At 39.1% G+C, this 19,300-nt stretch overlaps 1 protein-coding gene across 3 annotated transcripts in view; it reads right to left on the minus strand.

The window, feature by feature from the left end:
• The window catches only part of GALAK (galacturonic acid kinase), a 114,020-nt gene that overhangs the window by 3,544 nt on the left and 91,176 nt on the right, over nucleotides 1–19,300 (minus strand). For all 3 annotated transcript variants that reach the window (XM_010264981.3, XM_010264979.3, XM_088893299.1), the window contains 5 exons: nucleotides 12,441–12,616; nucleotides 11,218–11,258; nucleotides 11,100–11,128; nucleotides 7,053–7,122; nucleotides 6,759–6,848 (listed from right to left, as the gene is read on the minus strand). In XM_010264981.3, coding sequence (XP_010263283.1) covers nucleotides 6,759–6,848; nucleotides 7,053–7,122; nucleotides 11,100–11,128; nucleotides 11,218–11,258; nucleotides 12,441–12,616 — 406 coding nt within the window. The remainder of the gene's footprint in view (nucleotides 1–6,758; nucleotides 6,849–7,052; nucleotides 7,123–11,099; nucleotides 11,129–11,217; nucleotides 11,259–12,440; nucleotides 12,617–19,300) is intronic.

Raw genomic sequence — 19,300 nt, forward strand, 5'->3', positions numbered from 1 at the left:
CAACCAGAAATTGGCAGTCCTGAATACACCGTGTGGCGCAAGGAAAATGCCACAGTCATGTCTTGGTTGCTGGCCTCCATGACTCCTAGGGTGGCCAGAACTGTTCATCACTTCCCTACAGCTGCTAAAATTTGGGAGAAAGTATCTAAGACATACAGCCAAAAAAAGAACAATGCTAGAATCTACAGGCTGAATCAAGACATTGCAGCCCTAAGGCAAGGAGACATGTCCGTGGAAACCTACTTTGCAACACTGGAAGGGCTCTGGGAAGAGCTTGACCACCACTTGATTTTGGATTGGGAAAATGCCAATGATAAGGGGAGGCATGACAAGCAGATTGAGGAGGGCAGAGCCTTCAAGTTTCTGGTGGGTCTTGACCCTGTATATGAAGGTATAAGGTCACAGATTCTAGGGAGAGATGAATTACCTGAGCTTCACCATGTCTACTACCTGGTGAGGAATGAAGAAGTAAGGAGAAAGGAGATGCAAGTTGACTCCCAGACACAGTCAACAGAACTACCTGGAGAACATTCAGCCTTAGTCTCCACTAAGGGGAGTAGATTTTCAGACAAGAAGTCCCTCAAGTGTACCCATTGCAGTGGTGAGAAACACACAAAGGAGAAATGTTGGGTCTTGTGCCCTCATCTGAAGCTAGCTGCTCTGAGAAAGGACAAAAGGCAACATAAGGGCCACACAGCAAGTGGGAATCTTGCCACCAGCAACAGTAGTGACAACTCACAGAGTACTCAGACAGTGTCCTCTTCCACCGCAAGGCAAGCTGCCGACTCCTCTGGACCAAGTACTTCGGGCTTCACAGCTAGTGAGGTAGAGGTTCTTAGCCAGGCATTAGCCCGTCTGAAGAACAATTCTTTAGCTTCCACCTCTCTTGACAAATCAGGTACAACCTCTGCATTTAGTGCAACTAGTTCCATTAATTCTACCTCTTGGGTGATTGATTCCAGAGCCACTGACCATATGACACATATGTCCTCCTTATTCTCTACATATCATTTGTTGTCTGGCCAGGATAAGATGAGAGTAGCTGATGGGTCCCTCTCCACCATCTCTGGAAAGGGGGTGGTTGACCTAAGCAAGGACCTCTCACTTAAATCAGTCCTACATGTTCCTAGTCTTACCTCAAATCTGTTGTCTGTTTCAAAGCTTACAAAAAATTTGAACTGCAGTATAACTTTCTTTCCTTCTCATTGTGTCTTCCAGGACAGATTGACGAGGAGAACGATTGGGAGTGGTCATGAGTATGGGAGCCTCTACTATTTTGATGAAGTTGTCAGCTCAGCCTTGCAAGCTTCTACTACTAGTCCGGAAAGTGTGGAGTCAATAGCTAGGCTGCACTTGTGGCATGCTTGGCTAGGTCATTTGTCTTTTTCTTCTTTAGCAATGTTGTTTCCCAAACTATGTAAGGGCATTCCGAGTCAGAGTTTAATTTGTGATGTGTGTCAAATGTCAAAACAATGTAGATCAATGTATCCAATTTCTAGTAATGAAATTCAAGCCCCTTTTGATTTGATTCATTCTGATGTTTGGGGTCCTTCACCCATTGTTTCCATTGATGGCTTCCGTTACTTTATCAGTTTTATTGACCATTATTCTCGGTGCACTTGGATTTATCTGTTGAAAGGACGTGATGAAGTTCCTCGGATAATTATGATGTTTTGCAAGATGGTTGAAACACAATTTGATAAAAAGATCAAGCAATTCTGTTCAGACAATGCAGCTGAATACTTTGAAAGATCCCTGAACTCATTCATGGAAGATGCAGGCATGTTACATCAATCATCATGTGCTTACACCCCTCAGCAAAATGGGGTTGTTGAGCGCAAGAACAGGCACCTATTGGAGACAGCTCGAGCCCTTCTTTTCTAGCACAATGTGCCCAAGCAATATTGATCTGAAGCTGTTCTCACTGCATCATACCTGATAAATCGGATGCCATCTAAGGTACTGGGTATGAAGACCCCTTTCTCTATTTTGTGTTCCACTCTTCCAGAGTTTCCTCTTCCCCCACGGGTTTTTGGCTGTACATGCTTCATACATGTGAAGGATCCAAAGAAAACCAACTGGATCCTAAGGCTACAAAGGGGATATTTTTGGGGTACTCTCCTACACAAAAGGGGTATAAGTGTTATGATCCTGTCTCCAAGAAAAAATATGTCACCAGAGATGTAGTCTTTTTTGAGTCTCAACCTTATTTCCAATCCTCTCAGAATCCTCTTCAGGGGGAGAGTAGTGGGTTGGAAGAGGATTCTCATTCTCCCTTCTTTTTTGTTCCCATTTCATCACCTTCCACTACTACTAGCTGTAACATTCCGGGTCAACCGAGTGAGACTCCCACTGTGCTAGTTACTTCTCCAGATTCGGTTGATGCTTCTGAAGGTTCCAGTAAACAAGAGAAAGAGATACTCACATACAGTAGAAGGAAGAAGGGCCCTCAACCTCATGATTGCAACCAGTTGAACTCAGATCAATCTGTCTCTGAATCCAAGGTAATTCTGACTCACTCAATTCAGATTTGGATCTTCCTATTGCTCTCCGTAAGCCTGTTCGTTCTTGTACCACTCGGCATCCCATAGCTGATTATGTTTCTTACTCACACTTATCCCCTGCCTATCATTCCTTTGTGTCTGCTCTTTCCTCTGTATGTGTCCCTTCTAGGTATTCAGAGGCGGAATCTGATCCAAGGTGGAAAGAAGTCATGAATGAGGAGATGAAAGCCCTAATGAAAGCAAGAACGTGGGAATTGGTGGACCTTCCAGAGGGGAAAGGCACTGTTGGGTGCAAGTGGGTATTCACAGTAAAGCACAGGGAAGATGGGTCAATTGAGAGGTACAAGGTCAGACTTGTGGCAAAGGGATTTACACAAAAGGAAGGAATTGACTACAAGGAAACCTTTGCCCCAGTAGCAAAGCTCAACACAATCAGGGTTCTTCTGTCACTTGCAGCAAAATTCTCTTGGGAACTTCATCAGCTGGATATGAAGAATGCCTTCCTAAATGGTGATCTTCATGAAGAGGTATTCATGGAACCCCCACCTGGATATGATGTTGGAAAGAAGGTATATAAACTAAGGAAAGCATTATATGGTTTGAAGCAATCTCCCCGGGCATGGTTTGAGAGACTTTGTTTGGCCATGAAGAAAGTAGGGTACACTCAGAGCAGTGCAGATCATACATTGTTTACAAGGAGACAGGATGACAAACTTACAACACTCATTGTGTATGTGGATGATATGGTGATTACTGGAAATGATGTGAAAGAGATGAAGAGGCTGAAGGAGTTCTTAGCTTCAGAATTTGAGATCAAAGACCTAGGAAATCTGAGATACTTTCTTGGGATTGAAGTTGCTAGATCAAGAGAAGGAATCTACATATGTCAAAGAAAGTATGTGCTAGATCTCCTAGAGGAAACAGGCATGATGGGGTGCAGGCCAGCAGACACTCCAATAGAACCAAGCCATGGATTACAAGAATCAATGGGTGAGGAATACTGTGATAAGGAAAGGTACCAAAAATTGGTAGGAAAACTGATATACTTATCCCTTACTCGGCCAGACATTGCCTATGCAGTGCATGTTGTCAATCAATTCATGCACTCACCAAAGACCCCTCACATGAGAGCAGTGGAAAGAATTCTCAGATATTTGAAGACTTGCCCAGGGAAAGGAATTCTATTTAGGCAAAACAACAGACTTGAAATTGAAGCCTACACTGATGCTGATTGGGCTGGGTCTGTTGGAGACAGAAAATCAACCTCAGGTTACTGTACATTCTTGGGAGGAAACCTAGTCACATGGTGCAGTAAGAAGCAGAATGTTGTGGCTAGATCAAGTGCAGAAGCAGAATATCGGGCTATGGCACACGGGGTTGCTGAACTCTTATGGCTCAGAACTCTCCTTAATGAGCTTGGTATCAAGACTGAGGGTCCTCTCAAGTTGTATTGTGATAATAAAGCTGCTATCAACATCGCCAACAATCCCGTGCAGCATGACAAGACAAAACATATTGAAATTGATCGACACTTTGTCAGAGAGAGAATTATTTCAGGAGAACTCTGTGTGCCTTATACACCATCAGAGATGCAGATTGTAGATGTATTGACAAAAGGGCTGGCAACAACAAAGTTCAGGGACATACTTGGCAAGCTAAACATGATTGATATCCATGCTTAGCTTGAGGGGGAGTGTTAGAATGTTAGAGTGATGTTCGACTGATAAGAGTTCTTATTAGCCCAGTCTTATGTCTAACTTATCTTGTAACTGGGCCTGTGTTAATGGACCTAATCCTGTTTAATGATTTAAGTCATTTGGGTGTCCCATCACTAATCAAGGGCATCCCAGTAATTTCTTGTACCTTGTACTGCATCCATCTATAAATAAAAGACTGGTCGACTGGCTAGTACAATTCGACATTCTCTTCAGTTCTGTGGTTCTCTTCTCTTCTTTGCTACTTTGAGTATAGCTCTTCAGATTACAAACACAATCCCAACAATGAACACATTAAATATTAAGACTGGTAGGTCATTACAAACATCATCTTGGCAATCTGGAGAACAGATACAGTAATTGGCAATCAAAAATACCAAAGCACATAACTGCAAAACATATACCAATGACCCAAGACATTTAAATATCAGCCAATCAAGTGAATCCACTTCTTCTAACAAGAAAAAAATCAGACATGTATTCAAAAATCGAATGGTAGGGGCGCTCAACAAAAACCGAAAAACTGAACCAAACCAATCAGTTTGGTGTTTTTCAAAAACCGATGGTACCGGTTAGATTTTGGTTAACCTAAAAGAATAACTGGCAATTAACTGAGCCGACCAGTATATATATAATATCATATTTATAATTATCTATTTATAATATATAATATACTTATAATACATTATATATTATATATATTTGTAGTAATTATAATATAAAATACATATTTGCAATATATTATATATTATTTATAATATATGATATTATATATTTATAATATATGATATTATATATATTTATAGTATGTAAATTATATTTATCTATTTATTTATAATATATGTTGTAAACTGGTGGTACTCGTTTGGTTAACCAAACTGTGAGCACCCCTATCAAATGGTGCCAAATATAACCCTAATAAATATCAGAAAATATTTTTGACACACCAGAAAATTCTGAGACCAAATCTACCACAATCCAAATTATATTGCTCACCAGCCAATGCAAAAGTACATCCAAAAAAACATATCAGATTGAGGAAACTGATCTGTAAGTTAGAAAATGATTTTTCAGCATTTGTTTTCACAAAAACAATCTTAAAAAAATAGCTCCTATGCTCTGATCATCGTGAGCCCTAAATGAGAAACTTTCCACATCCCTCCACCTAGGTTAATCACGTCCATAGACTCCATACAGTTACTGACATCATCTGTAATTCTGTATGGACTATGATGTTAGTAATCTACCTTGTTCCCTATGCTTTGAAATGAACCCAGTTTGTATCTGTATCTGCTCTGATACAAAGTAGAAAAATAGGGTAGTTATGGTAGACAATAGAAGAGAGAAGAGAGATAGAAAAAAGAGTAGAGGCCATTATAGGCCATTACCAATGTTGGTTCCAGCTATCTGGGGTCTTGGGAGGGGTGGATTGGATATAGTCCCAAACTTTGATGTTCTTTATGGACAAAGTGGCCACTCTCAGACTTAAACCTGTTCTCTCATGCTTGACATCCTGATGCCCACTGGAATCATCCACTTGATGAATTAATTTTAGGATATAGGACTTTCCTATTATAACAGATTGTTCAAAAGGATCTCCCATTCTTCCATCAAATATTCTGCTTTTTCCCGGATACTCAGGTTCAAATACCCATGGATTCTCTGTTTGCTTACTGGCTTCATATGATTCAGAAAACACTAGTTTTCTTGAAGCCTCTTGTTCATATCTCTCATCAAAGGGTTCTATTCGATAATGTCTGTCTAGAAGATCCCCCGCTAACCCAAGTGAGCATTCAAATATCTGTCCTACATTCATTCGTGAAGGTACTCCTAATGGGTTGAAAACCATATCAACAGGTGTTCCATCTTGCAAATAAGGCATATCTTGTCTAGGCAAAACTTTTGAAATGATACCTTTATTCCCATGTCTTCCAGCTACTTTATCACCTACTCTGATTTCACGTTTATGTGAAATATATACATGAATCGTTTCTGGATTATATAACTGAACCCCCCCTTTTTCTGGATCCATCTCACATCAATAACTCGACCCCTTCCACCTATAGGTAGTTTTAGACAAGTTTCTTTTGAAGTGGAAACTTGAATGCCAAGTATGGCTCGTAATAATCTATCTTCCGGGGCATTTTACCATTATACAAGTAATGTCCCCCACTTTCCTTATTTATATGAGAGTAGCAATATGATGTAAAAGAGACAAGCCTTCCCTTCATTACATTGGTTACATATCGCCACTGAGAAAAAGGATGCTATTTTAGGTATGTTGTGGCCACTCCATGCACTCATTCATGCTATTTTAGGATGCCCACTAAGAGTATTGGATTTTTATTGAATAAACTATAATCAAATAAGCAATCTCAATCAGGAAAAGAGAAAAAATGGCCCCTTCTATTTGATAGTTTGAAGAGAATAGATTTTTCTAGTACCCTTTTCACGTTTCAATAAAGTACAAAAGAGAAGGTAATTCTTCTCTTTAAGATGGGAAAGGAGAAATGAGGTAAAATAGTAACTCAGATATTACCACACTCATAGTTCTGAATGGAGCTTAAACCAGAAGCAGAGATGAGTTTTCCAAAATCGTCCAAATTACCAGAAGCCCATGCCTCAAGTCCTGAGATTTTTAAATCATTACAAATCAGTTCCATTACAAATCATTACAAATCAGTTCCATTACACATAAATGACTAGACAATAATTCATAAACTAATTAAGATCTCAGAGAAACTTCATTATATTTTTCTAATGCACAGATTTGTACATAGGATTTATTCTAACCTCATAAACAATTAATAATAGTGTGCTGAAACTTTGGTACCTTTAGCCACCCGCATATTTTCTGAGAAATAATGCTCTGCTCTTCTAAGAAGATTAGATTCTAGTGTACACTGTAAAATGAAAAAGAAGAAAGTGGATAAGTAAAAATTAATTCTAAAGCTGCATGAGGCTCATGATTGAAATCAATTTTATTGGCATTAAAAATTTTGTGTTAGAAAGCTGTTTATCAGACCCCCAATTGGCATATAAATTGATATGCTTCATACTTCATCATATGAAGAAAGCTAACTCGATATAATAAACTGCTGTTGAAGCATTACAATAAATTCTAGGGCCTACAGGTTTATATTAAGGAGGCTGTGATTAGTAATAGCACATAACCTTGTCCAACATAATCATGTGAAACACACTATGGTTGATTGATTGGCATTTCATAAAGGAGAAGTTGAGGGTTGGTCAAATATTCTATGTGCTGATATTTGAGTTTCCCAGCTTCTTATTTGTTTAGTTGAGGGGGAAGAGAGAAGATGATCTGATATGATGCAGTTGCCAAAGAGGGATAATAGCTTTGATGACTACAAAGCACAAATCAGCTGGTAATAAGAGCACATCTTGTAATCTAGGGTTTCAGCCATAAACAAAGAAATAGGAGAAGATGAGTTCAGGGGGTGCATTCAAATAAACACTACCATTCCCAAAGAGTATATTTTATTAAGACAAGAATATGTACATTTACAATATTGCCCTTGAATCATTGTACATTTACAAAATAAAGAAATAAAGAATATGGGAGAATCCATTCTATCACATAACCATAGGACACCTAGGAAACAAAGTATCAATAATTTAGGTTATGTACACATCAGTCCATGCTCCCCCAAAAACTGATTCGGTCACAAGAAAGTTGTGCTGCAAGCAGTAGTAGCCTTAGTGAAGATGTTGGCAAATTGAAGATTTGATGAGACACGAGGAGGCATAGAGATACTGCCAGCAAGGAGATGATCTTGGACAAAATGGCAACCCACTTCAATGTGCATGTTCATGGACAACTGGGTTAGAGGCAATACAAATAACACTGAAGTTATCTGCATAAAGAGGTGTACGAGCAGAAAAAGGAAAGTGAAGATGTTTAAGTAAACCCCATAACCATACAATTTCACTACAATTTCACCTAGGAAAACACACCAACTAGTGGTAGACTGATGAGTATTTGGGTAGCTAGCCCAGTTAGCATCAAAGTAAGCATAAAGACGAACCTTGGCAGAAGAAAAGAATAAACTCCTATAATGGGGACATTAAGATAATGTATAGTTGAGTAAGTGAGGTTAGTTAAGAGAAGATATGAACTAACAATTTGAACAGCTTGAGTGATGTTTGGTCAGGTCATGGTGAGGTAAACCAAGCAGCCAACAGGCTGATGATATGAAGAAGGATCCTTGAGAAGCTGCCCTTCATCATAAGAACATTTCACATTTAGCTCCATGGGGGTATCCACCAGTTTGGAATTAGTGTGCTAAGATGAATAAGATCCATGGTATACTTCTGTTGATTCACAAGGTATCCATGAGGTGAAGAATGAACCTTCTATACAAAAAAGTAGGTATGAAGGCCAAGATCTTTCATTTTGAAAGAATTTTTTGAGTTGATCCACACCTTGAGTATCATCACTAATGATAAGAATATCACCTACACAAACCAATAAGAGAGTTGTATCCTGAGTGCATTGATAAATAAACAATGAGTTATAAGAACTTTGAGTCTAACCAGCCTATCACAAGCACTTGGTGAAAGCATTCAATCCATGCCCAAGGTGTTTGCTTGAGGCCATAAAGAGACTTCTTTAAATGAAAGCATTCAATCATTGAGCAATCAGCTAGGCTTTGTATCAACCAATAGAGGCACCATACACCAAGTATCATTTTCAAGCAAGGCTTGCATTTCAATTTCCCCAGCAGATTTTCAACAAGGAATTGTAAGGGTTTTCTGATAAGTGCATCTATATCATCAAGAATAGTAGAAATTAGAAAAGGAGCTATGAACTGTAGGAAACCCGTAATGGTCAAGATTCAAGAAGCTAGGAAACATGAGAACAATGATATAAGAGGTACTAGCCGATGGGGTAGTGGTACTTGTATGCAAAAAGGAGGAAGGAAGATTATTCAGTGGGTGGTGTTGAAGAGGAAGCCGATAGTCATAACAAAGGAATACCTTATGATTCGAATTGTAGCTACAGAAACACAGGGAAGATAAGAGAGTTAGAAACACCAAGGTCTTACAAAGTAATTAGAGACATGCTTGATGACTTGGATATTTGCCCAAAATAAGAAACAGTTTTTCAGAAAAAAAAAAAAAACTTTGTTGGAGACTTTAATACAGAAAAACCAAGGGTCGTAACAAAGGAATCCCTTATGATCAGACCTACAACCACACATACACAAAAGACAGATTAAAATGATAACTTGATACATTCATGAGGAAGGCGTACATTACAAACACAAACAAAGAAATGCAACTATGAGAAGTTAGGAGAACAATGATAGAGATATTGGAAGGGAGAAGCGTTACATTACCAGAGTTGGACAATGATTGATAAGATAAATTAAAGTGGAGACAGCTTTGACCCAAAAGATAGGAGCACTAGAATCCTAAAGAAGGGATCTAGTCATCTCAAGAATATGTCAATTCTTTCAATCAACAATACCATTTTTTATGGGGTTCTAGGGGATGACCATTAAGAGAGAATACCTAAAGAGTTCAAGTAATCCTGAAGCTAACCATCCAAATACTCTCCTCTTGAATTAGTGTAAAGAATTTTGATGTTAGTAGAAAATTGTGTCGCAATCACAATCCAAAATCTTAAAATAAGGAAAAGCTTCACTTTTCTTGCGAAATACAATATATCCATGTATATATGGTACAATCATCAAAGAACGACACAAAATATTTGAAGCCCAATCTTGAAAAAAATAGGGAAAGGTCCCAAACATCACTATGAACAATATCAAAAGGACCCAATGATCTTGTAGATTTAACAAGAAAAGGTAAAATTGTACTCTTACTCAATAAACAAGTAATAGAAGACTTATCAAAAATTTGAATTGGTGGCAATTTTCTTTTCGAAAGACCAAAATTAATGACAAAATTCAATGTATCAACATGTTGATGACCAAGTTTGCAATGCCAGAGTTCCTAAAAAGAATTAAACGAACTATGTGAAGAAGCAAAGAAAAAAAAGTGATGATCAACTATGATCAGCCCTAAACTTGTGTCATTTGAAAGGAACAACTTGCTGACATTCTCACAGAGGGGCTTCAATGGTTGTGGTGGAATGAATTATGTGACAAGTTGGACATGATTGACATATACAACCCAACTTAAGGGGGTGACATATACAACCCAACTTAAGGGGGAGCGTTGTTAGTACACTATTGTTTTTATTTTTTATATTAGAGTGTGCCACCAGGGGCACCACTATAATTTACCCTTTTATTTTAATGCCCCACCATAAATAACAAACTGGGCACAGCCAGACCAGCTTTTATGGCTCTCCACTTTTTCTCTTCTCTTCTCCTCTCTTCCCCCTCCTCTCTTCTATTTCCTGCTGTTTCTAGGTGGAAAACAATCACCCAATCTTTGTACTATATTAATAAAAGTACAATTGCTAGAATACACCTAGAAGGGGCTAAATAGAAAGTGAAAGTTGCAATAAATATTTATAAACTACATGATAAACATCAAAATAATACATCAATCTTTTCTCAGAAAACATTTTCATATATGTTATCCATACTAGGGGATGGACATGGCTAGACAAGGTGTCAGATATGGACTTCACATTAAAATTGAAGTATCCAACATGGTAAACAATACATTGTACAATCATTTTGGGACTTGTTAAATAAGATAGAATGAAAGCAAAGCAAAGAAAAACATGCTATGAAAGAAAAGCAAAGAAAAACATACTTAGAACATTGGACTGGACTTCAAATGTTATGAATCCACTTAAATCTAATGAAATTTCAACAAATTGTCTTGGATAAAAGAAGGCAAACTCTTTAAAAAACATTAGAATGATAAGTAGGAATACCTTGTGAGCTTCAAAAGCTGCTGGTTCAACTGTTTTGACAAAGACAATGTAAATAAATCAATATATGAAAACTATTCTAGTTCAAATATGTAAAAGAGTTTTAGATCAAAGCATTGACCATAGCAAAGAAGGGGCTCCAGGTCTCCATTTCCAGAAGCACTGCAAACATGGAAGAAGAAGCAAATTAGAAATTGACATTAAACAAGTTCAGGTATTTTTTCTATTATTATATATAATGATAGGTAGGCTTTTGAGAAGTTGAAGCGAGCTTTTTCTAACGACAGCCAATAAACTTGCCTTTTATGGACTGTTACCTGTTCAGATCATTTTTGGCTGTGTTTTCTGATTGGAAATTGATCTCTGTGGCGCTGGTTTGTCTCTTTAATGGGGTGATTGCCTTGTTTCTCTCGTTTTATTATGAAGAAATCACTTTCTTGGCTTTTACTTGGTGTTATATTGCTGAAATGGTTTTGGAGAAAAGAGATATTCTGCTTGTAAAATTTGATGGGACCAACGATGCTTTTCGGAAGTTCCACTTCCAGTTCTTTATTGAGGGATTGTCGCTATGTTGATGGAACAACTAACCAACCTGATGAATCAGATTTGAAGGGGCTGAAGCAATGGAAGAGTGATAAATGCCAAGGTTGTCTCTTGGCTTCTGGGTTCAATTGACAATGCCAAGGTTGTCTCTTGGCTTCTGAGTTCAATTGAAAATGCCAAGGTTGTCACTTGGCTTCTGGGTTCAATTGACAATGCCAAGGTTGTCTCTTTGGGGCTATGTTCTGGTGTGTCACTTCCATGGAACACTCTAGCATACCCTTGCCCATTTTTCACCACACCTGGGTCTAGGTGTAACATGTTGCTTTTGAGCAATGCCCTAGCATTAGCACAAAATGATAACTCATGTTATAAAAGAGTCCACAGATATAATCGCTAACACCTGTAAAAGGAATTGATCTGTTGCAAGTTGAAGGGGCTAAAAGGGCTAGGGGTAGATGAAAAAGGACATGGGTCAAAGTAGTTAGAAATGATTTATGTGCCCATAATTTAACAATGGATATGTCATTAAACAGAACAGAATAGATAAACAGGATTTATGTTGTCAACCCCATATAGTTGGTATAATGTTTGGATGATGATGATGAGGAGGAAGATCTATTATCTCCTCAACAGAAAATAATAAATTAATGGATGGGAGTATCCAAGAAATTAGAGTAGGTAGATATCCAGAATTCTAATTGTTTTACAACATTTCTTCTAATCAGAAACCAGCACGAAACTAAATCAGACTGCCAATGAAAATATTGTTTACATGCACAATGACAAGGGAAAAAATCTTACTCTAAAAGAATCCTAGCGGCTTCTTGGCACTCTGCAACTCGCCGATTATATCCAGGGTTATTTGGCAAAGCATGTTTCAAACCTGAAAATGCCAATAATATTTTGTATGCTTTCTGCCCTTTAGATTCTGGACTTCCATGCAACTTTGGCGAGTGTATAAGCTTGTGTTCCTTAGTCTTTACATGCCAAACCATATTTTTCAACACAATTCTTCAGATTAGTATGGGAAAACACTAGAGAAAAGCTCAACAGATTTTATAACAATTCAAGAATTATATTACAGACTAAACCAACTTTGGAAAGGCATATATGAAAAATTAGACCAAATCACATTAAATTGAAGTTCATGACAAGGTGACTAGTGAATCCTTTAATAAGATAGAAAGCATAAATGCATGACAAAACACAGCACAACACCAGACATGTGCATTCATTTAGATGTAGTGTTTTGCAATATTAAGGGGTGTTAGACTGTAGGAAACAATGAAATAAAGGTTACACCAATAAAACCAATTTCTTCTAGGTCTTTATCCTCTAAGATTGTATTCTATGGCCAATTGTTTGGAAGAAACCTGACAGCAACTGATTTATTAGGAAAATGATGAAAAAACTGGATTAACTAGGATGATATTTGCACGAGGAATGTATTATCAATTTGATATACTAGGATCTGAGTTTGGTCATTAATATTGGATTCAAAATTGATCTTATCTATCTCATATTGGGGTTTGATCAGATTAGGGTATGTTATTTCAGTAGAAGTCGAACTTGGTAGCCTAAACCCTACCAGCTGACCATAATATGGATTAGGGGTTCTAATTAGTGTACAATGACTAAACTGCCCCCACTTAAGTATGGGATAGGAAGTCTACATAAGTAATATTAGAACTTCCACATAAGCATATAACTTAAATAGAATGAAAAGACTAATCTACCCTTATTCGGCTAACTTTAACACTCCCCCTCAAGTTGGAGAATATATGTCATATAATCCCAACTTGTTACATATATAGTTCACTCTCCCTGAGCTCAAACCTTTGTAAACAAATCTGCCCACTGATCACCTGAGCCCACATGTTCTATGCTTATCTCTCCAATAAGGACTTTCTCCCTCAGAAAGTGGCAATCAATCTCTATGTGCTTTGTTCTCTCATGAAAAACAGGATTATATGAGATGTGAATTGCAGCTTGATTATCACAGTACAATCTCATAGGTCTGTCCATTGAGAATTCAATTTCTTGTAGGAGATTTCTCAGCCATACTAATTCACATGTAGTGTGTGCCATGGCTCTGTATTCGGCTTAAGCACTACTCCTTCACAACAGTCTGCTTCTTACCCTTCCATGTCACCAGATTTCCTCCAAGAAATGTGCAGTAACATGTAGTAGATCTTCTAACACTGAACTTGCCCAATCTGCATCTATATACCCAACTACATCAAGTCTTTCTCCTAGTTTGTACAATAATCCACAGCCTGGAGCTCCATTCAGGTACCTTACAATCCTAAGAACTGCATCCCAGTGAGGTATCTGGGGATTCTGCATAAATTGGCTCACCACACTGACAAAAAGGAGATGTTTGGTCTTGTGATAGTCAGATAGTTCAGCTTCCCCACTAACCGTCTATATATTCCAGGATCATCAAATATTTCACCTATATCACTACTCAACTTAACATTTGGTTCCATGAGAGTTTCAGCCGGTTTCGCACCTAATAGTCCTGTTTCATCCAACAGATCAAGGACATATTTTCTTTGGCACAGGTTTACACCTTGTTTTGACCTGGCAACTTCTATAGCCAAGAAATACTTCAACTTCCCAAGGTCTTTTGTTTGAAAATGGTCTTGTAGAAAGGCCTTTAGTTTATCAATCCCCAATCTGCCACTGCCAGTTATGACAATATCATCCACAAAGACTACTAATAAAATCTTTCCGGCTTCAGAATCATAGCTGAACACTGAGTGGTCAACCTGACATTGTTTCATTCCAAAATTCTTCACCACTTCACTAAACTTCCCAAACCAAGCACGAGGAGATTGTTTCAACCCATAAATTGCCTTTTTCAGTCTATACACCTTACCATCGTCCCCCTGAGCAACAAACCCAGGTGGTTGCTCCATATATACCTCCTCCATTAGGTCACCATGGAGGAAGGTGTTTCTAATGTCAAGTTGAAACAAGGGCCAATCATACATAATTGCTAGGGAAATTAAGACACGGACTAAGCCCAATCTTTGCCACTGGAGAGAAGGTCTCCATATAGTCCACCCCATACAACTGAGAGTTACCTTTAGCAACAAGTTAGGCCTTCAAACGCTCCACACTGCCATCCGACAACTATTTAATAGTATACACCCATTTACAACCCACAACATGCTTACTTGGAGGAAGAGTAGTGAGCTCCCATGTGTGAGTATGTTGAAGAGCAGAGTGTAGAGAAGATGGGCCGAATGGCCCGTAGGTTGCTTATTCTTTCTTGTTATTTATGTTTCTTTTCTGTAATGGGCCTTATTCTGGGTCCATCCAGTCAATATTAAGTTCTGTGTAAATTCTTGCCCAACTAAGGGCCTCCTTGTAATTATTCAAATATTTCTAATAAAACAGTGTTAGGGGGCTGAGAGAGAGTGAGTTTGAAATCCTCTTCTCAGACCCTCATTGCCGAACCCTCAACTCTCTTCTCTTCAGTTTTCTTCATGGTATCATGGTATCAGAGCATACCTGAACTTCAGTATCCTAGGGCTGGAAGCTTGACTCGTGTTGCCTGATTCTTGGAGGTCATTGGAAGTGCCCAAGACTTGAATCTCTTGGAGAAGTGGTTCGGTGGCCAGGAAGAATCAGAGAAAAGAAAAAGGGGAAGAGGAACAGTTCGGTTCTGTTGAAGCTCGAAATTGTAAGTTGTACTCAGATTTCTGGGTTCAGTTTTCTTTTGGTTGTTCTGTATTGCTTTCGACTGTGTTTGGACTGTTGAACTGTCCGAAAGCTTTGGTTGTTCTGTACTACCTTCGGCTGCCATTGAATCTGGTTTAACCCAGAAATTTCTGGGCTGTTTTTCACTCCTTATTGGACTGTCAAACAGCCGAAACATCCCTGTAACAAGGCTGTGGATTGTTGCTTATATCTGGCTGTTCTTGGGGGGCTGTACGAACTGTTCTTGAGGCCTTTTTTCTCCGCTTGACAGTGGAGTTGTCTCTATTGCCCACACTGTGTTTGTAAAAAGGGTACTTCGGCTGAGTGCCAAGTGGTATTTACTTTGAAGTCCAGATTTGAAAAGGGTACTTCGGCTGAGTATCTAGAAGTTTCTGTTTTACTTCTTGGAGGCTGAACTCAGTGTATTGCTTTCTTGTGGTCGGCTGAACTCTGTTCTTGCTTGTCCTTATTCAGTATACTTGTAGAAGTCATCTGAAATCATATTTGGAGTGTTTACATGATGTACTCCTCAGAGTTTGAAAACAAAAGTGGTGCTGAATATGGACTGGTTCAGGGGACTCCAAGTGACTCCTTATTGACTGTGACCACAGTTAAACTAGATGGAACTAATTATCTGGCATGGTCACAATCAGTAAAGATTCATGTATGTAGTAGAGGAAAGTGGGGGTTCATTTCCGGGAGTAAGAAGGCTCCCCCAGAAGATGATCCATCCTACGAGAAGTGGATGCAAGAAAATTACACTGTCATTGGGTGGCTTGTGAACTCAATGCAGCCACAAATCAGTCAACACTACCTATGGATGAATTCAGCAAAGGAAATTTGGGACAGTGTTGCAGAAACCTATTACCAAAAACTCAATGTGGCCCGGGCATATAAATTGAGAAGTGATGTAAAGAATTTAAGGCAAGGAGAGAAACCTCTTGCTGTATATTTCTCAACCCTTAAGTCCCTATGGCAAGAGATTGACCTTATAGAAGCTGTAACTTGGAACACCACCAATGATGCAGAGACCTACAGAAAATTGGTTGAAAGGAACAGGGTTTTTGAGTTCTTAACTGGACAAAACCCAGAATATGATATCACAAAACAGAATATTCTTTCCAAGGAGTGTGTCTCTTTGTCACAAGCTTATGCATTGGTGAGTAGTGAAGAGAGCAGAAGGGCTGTTCAGGTTCAAGGGGCTGATATTAGTGATCACTTTGCCAATATGGGGATTAAACCTAAAGGTAATGCTGGAACTTCTAGTGGCACAGGAAAGAAAGAAGTTATATGTGAGTACTGCAAGAAGCCGAAGCACACCAAAGACAAGTGCTGGAAGTTACATCCTAATCCTGTTCCCATTCGGTTTCAGAAAAAACATGATAGTAAAAGATCAGGAAGTGCAAATGTAGCTGCCGGGCCAGATAGTGAAGAGATGTCTGCTTCTGCACAGTTGGCAGCCATGAGAGCAGAATATGAAAAGTTTGGGAAGATGATCAGTCAGCTGAGTGATGTGACCTCTCCTTCCAACCCTTCAGGAAATTCTACTACTTCAGCATTTGCTCATTCAGGTATAAGGGCTTTTGCCAATCATGCTACCTCTTCAAGTAATCTCAAGATTCCTTGGATTATTGGCTCAGGTGCTTCTGACCATATGACCAATCTGTCTACCTTGTTTGTTCCATATGACTTACTTCTTGGACGTGATAAAATCACTTTAGCTGATGGTTCACTTGTCCCTATCTCTGGTAAGGGAACCATCAAGGCTACGAATTCCTTGTACCTACCTTCTGCCCTTCATGTACCTAAACTAAATACAAATCTGTGGTCTGTGAGTAGTTTAACCAAGTCACTAAACTGTTGTGTAACTTTTTTTACTTCCTACTGTGTTTTTCAGGATCTGGAGTCTCAGAAGGTGATTGGGAGTGGCCTTGAGGCGAACGGAATATACCTGCTTGATACTCCGGGACAATGCACTGATCATCTTGGGAATGTTGCTCTTGGATCTGTCTCTTCAGAGTCTGTTAGTCGAATTATGTTGTGTCATTATTGTTTTGGTCATCTGTCTTTTTCTGCCTTGAGTCATCTATTCCCTGAACTGTTTAAGGGAATTAGTCTGTCCAGTCTACATTGTGAGTCTTGTGAATTGTCAAAGCATTGTAGAAGCAATTATCCTTTGAGCAATAAAAGATCTTCTGTTCCTTTTAATACTATGCATTCTGATGTGTCCACCTTACCACTTACCCTCCATGGGTGGCTACAAATATTTTATCCTGTTTATTGATGACTTTTCATGGTTCACTTGGATATTCCTGATGAAATCCCGTGATGAAGTTCCAAGACTTGTAAAACAATTCCATGAATTTGTTCTAACCCAATTTGATACCAGGATTAAGATCTTCAGATCGGACAATGCAAAAGAATACTTTGAGAAAAACCTATCCTGCTATCTTTCTGACATGGGGGTTATTCATCAAAGCTCATGTGCTAGGACCGCAGAACATAATGGGGTTGCTGAGAGGAAAAATAGGCATATTGTTGAGGTTGCAAGAAGTATCTTATTTGCCTCACATGTTCCTACCAGGTTTTGGGGTGATGCTGTACTTACTGCTACCTACCTTATAAACCGCATGCCATCCAGGGTTTTGGGGTTTAAGTCTCCCTTCACTCTTCTTCATCCGGACAAGGATCATTTTCCTGTTCCTATTCGTGTCTTTGGCTGCACCTGTTATGTACATGTTCCAAGTGTCCAAAGGCATAAATTTGAACCCAAAGCTCAAAAGTGTATCTTCCTTGGTTATTCCCCCACACAGAAGGGTTGTTGTTGTTTTGATCGAAAGTCTAGCAATCGGTATGTCTCAATGGATGTCACCTTTGATGAGCTTTCCCCCTTTTATGGTTCCTCTCCAGAAGGACATTGTCCACAGAGGGAGAATTTGACACAGGTGTTTGCTCTTCCTCTTCCTGTCCCTGTTGAGTCTCTTGATGTGTCTGCCTCTCCTTCAAATGAATCAAGGGTGGATCAGTCGCTCCATTCTCCTTGTCCCAGTACTCTACCTCCTCGTCCTATCCTCAATCCCAAGGTGTATCACAGGCAAAGATCCAGAAATGTGCAGGTTGTTTCTCCTACAACACATGAGCCTCATACACTTCCAGTCACAGAAGAGACAACAGATACTGTTTCAGCACCTTTGGATTCATCCTTTCCTGACCTTGATATTCCCATTGCTGTTAGAAAAGGAAAACGGAAGTGCACTGCACACTGCATTTCCAAGCACCTTTCTTACAGTTTGCTTTCACCTTCATACTTTGCCTATCTCTCTTCTGTTGCTTCTCATCCTATTCCCAGGTCTGTGTTAGAAGCTCTTAAGATTCCAGAATGGAGGGATGCTATGAGATCTGAAATCGATGCCCTACACAAGAATGACACATGGGAAGTGGTGGATTTGCCTAAAGGGAAGGATCCTGTTGGTTGCAAGTGGGTCTTTACTATCAAATACAGAGCTGATGGCACCATTGAAAGGTACAAGGCCAGGCTGGTTGCAAAAGGCTATACACAGACATATGGGATTGATTATTTAGAGACTTTTGCACCTGTTGCCAAGATGACATCTGTGAGGGTTCTTCTATCTTTAGCTACTCACTTTGACTGGCCCCTTTATCAATTGGATGTGAAGAATGCATTTCTGAATGGTGAGTTACATGAGGAGGTTTACATGTCTCTTCCTCCAGGGATGTATGGAACTGATATGAAAGGGAAGGTATGCAGGCTGAAAAAATCTCTTTATGGACTAAAACAGTCCCCTAGAGCATGGTTTGAGAGATTTAGATTAGCACTTGTTAACTTTGGTTATGTGCAGACACAGTCCGATCATACTCTTTTTGTGAAGAGGAGTGGACCTCTAGCAGTATACCTCATTGTGTATGTAGATGATATTGTAGTGACTGGTAAT

This window comes from Nelumbo nucifera, chromosome 8 (genome assembly GCF_055504915.1).
Source record: "Nelumbo nucifera cultivar China Antique chromosome 8, China Antique-T2T, whole genome shotgun sequence".
Taxonomy (NCBI): Eukaryota; Viridiplantae; Streptophyta; class Magnoliopsida; order Proteales; family Nelumbonaceae; genus Nelumbo; species Nelumbo nucifera.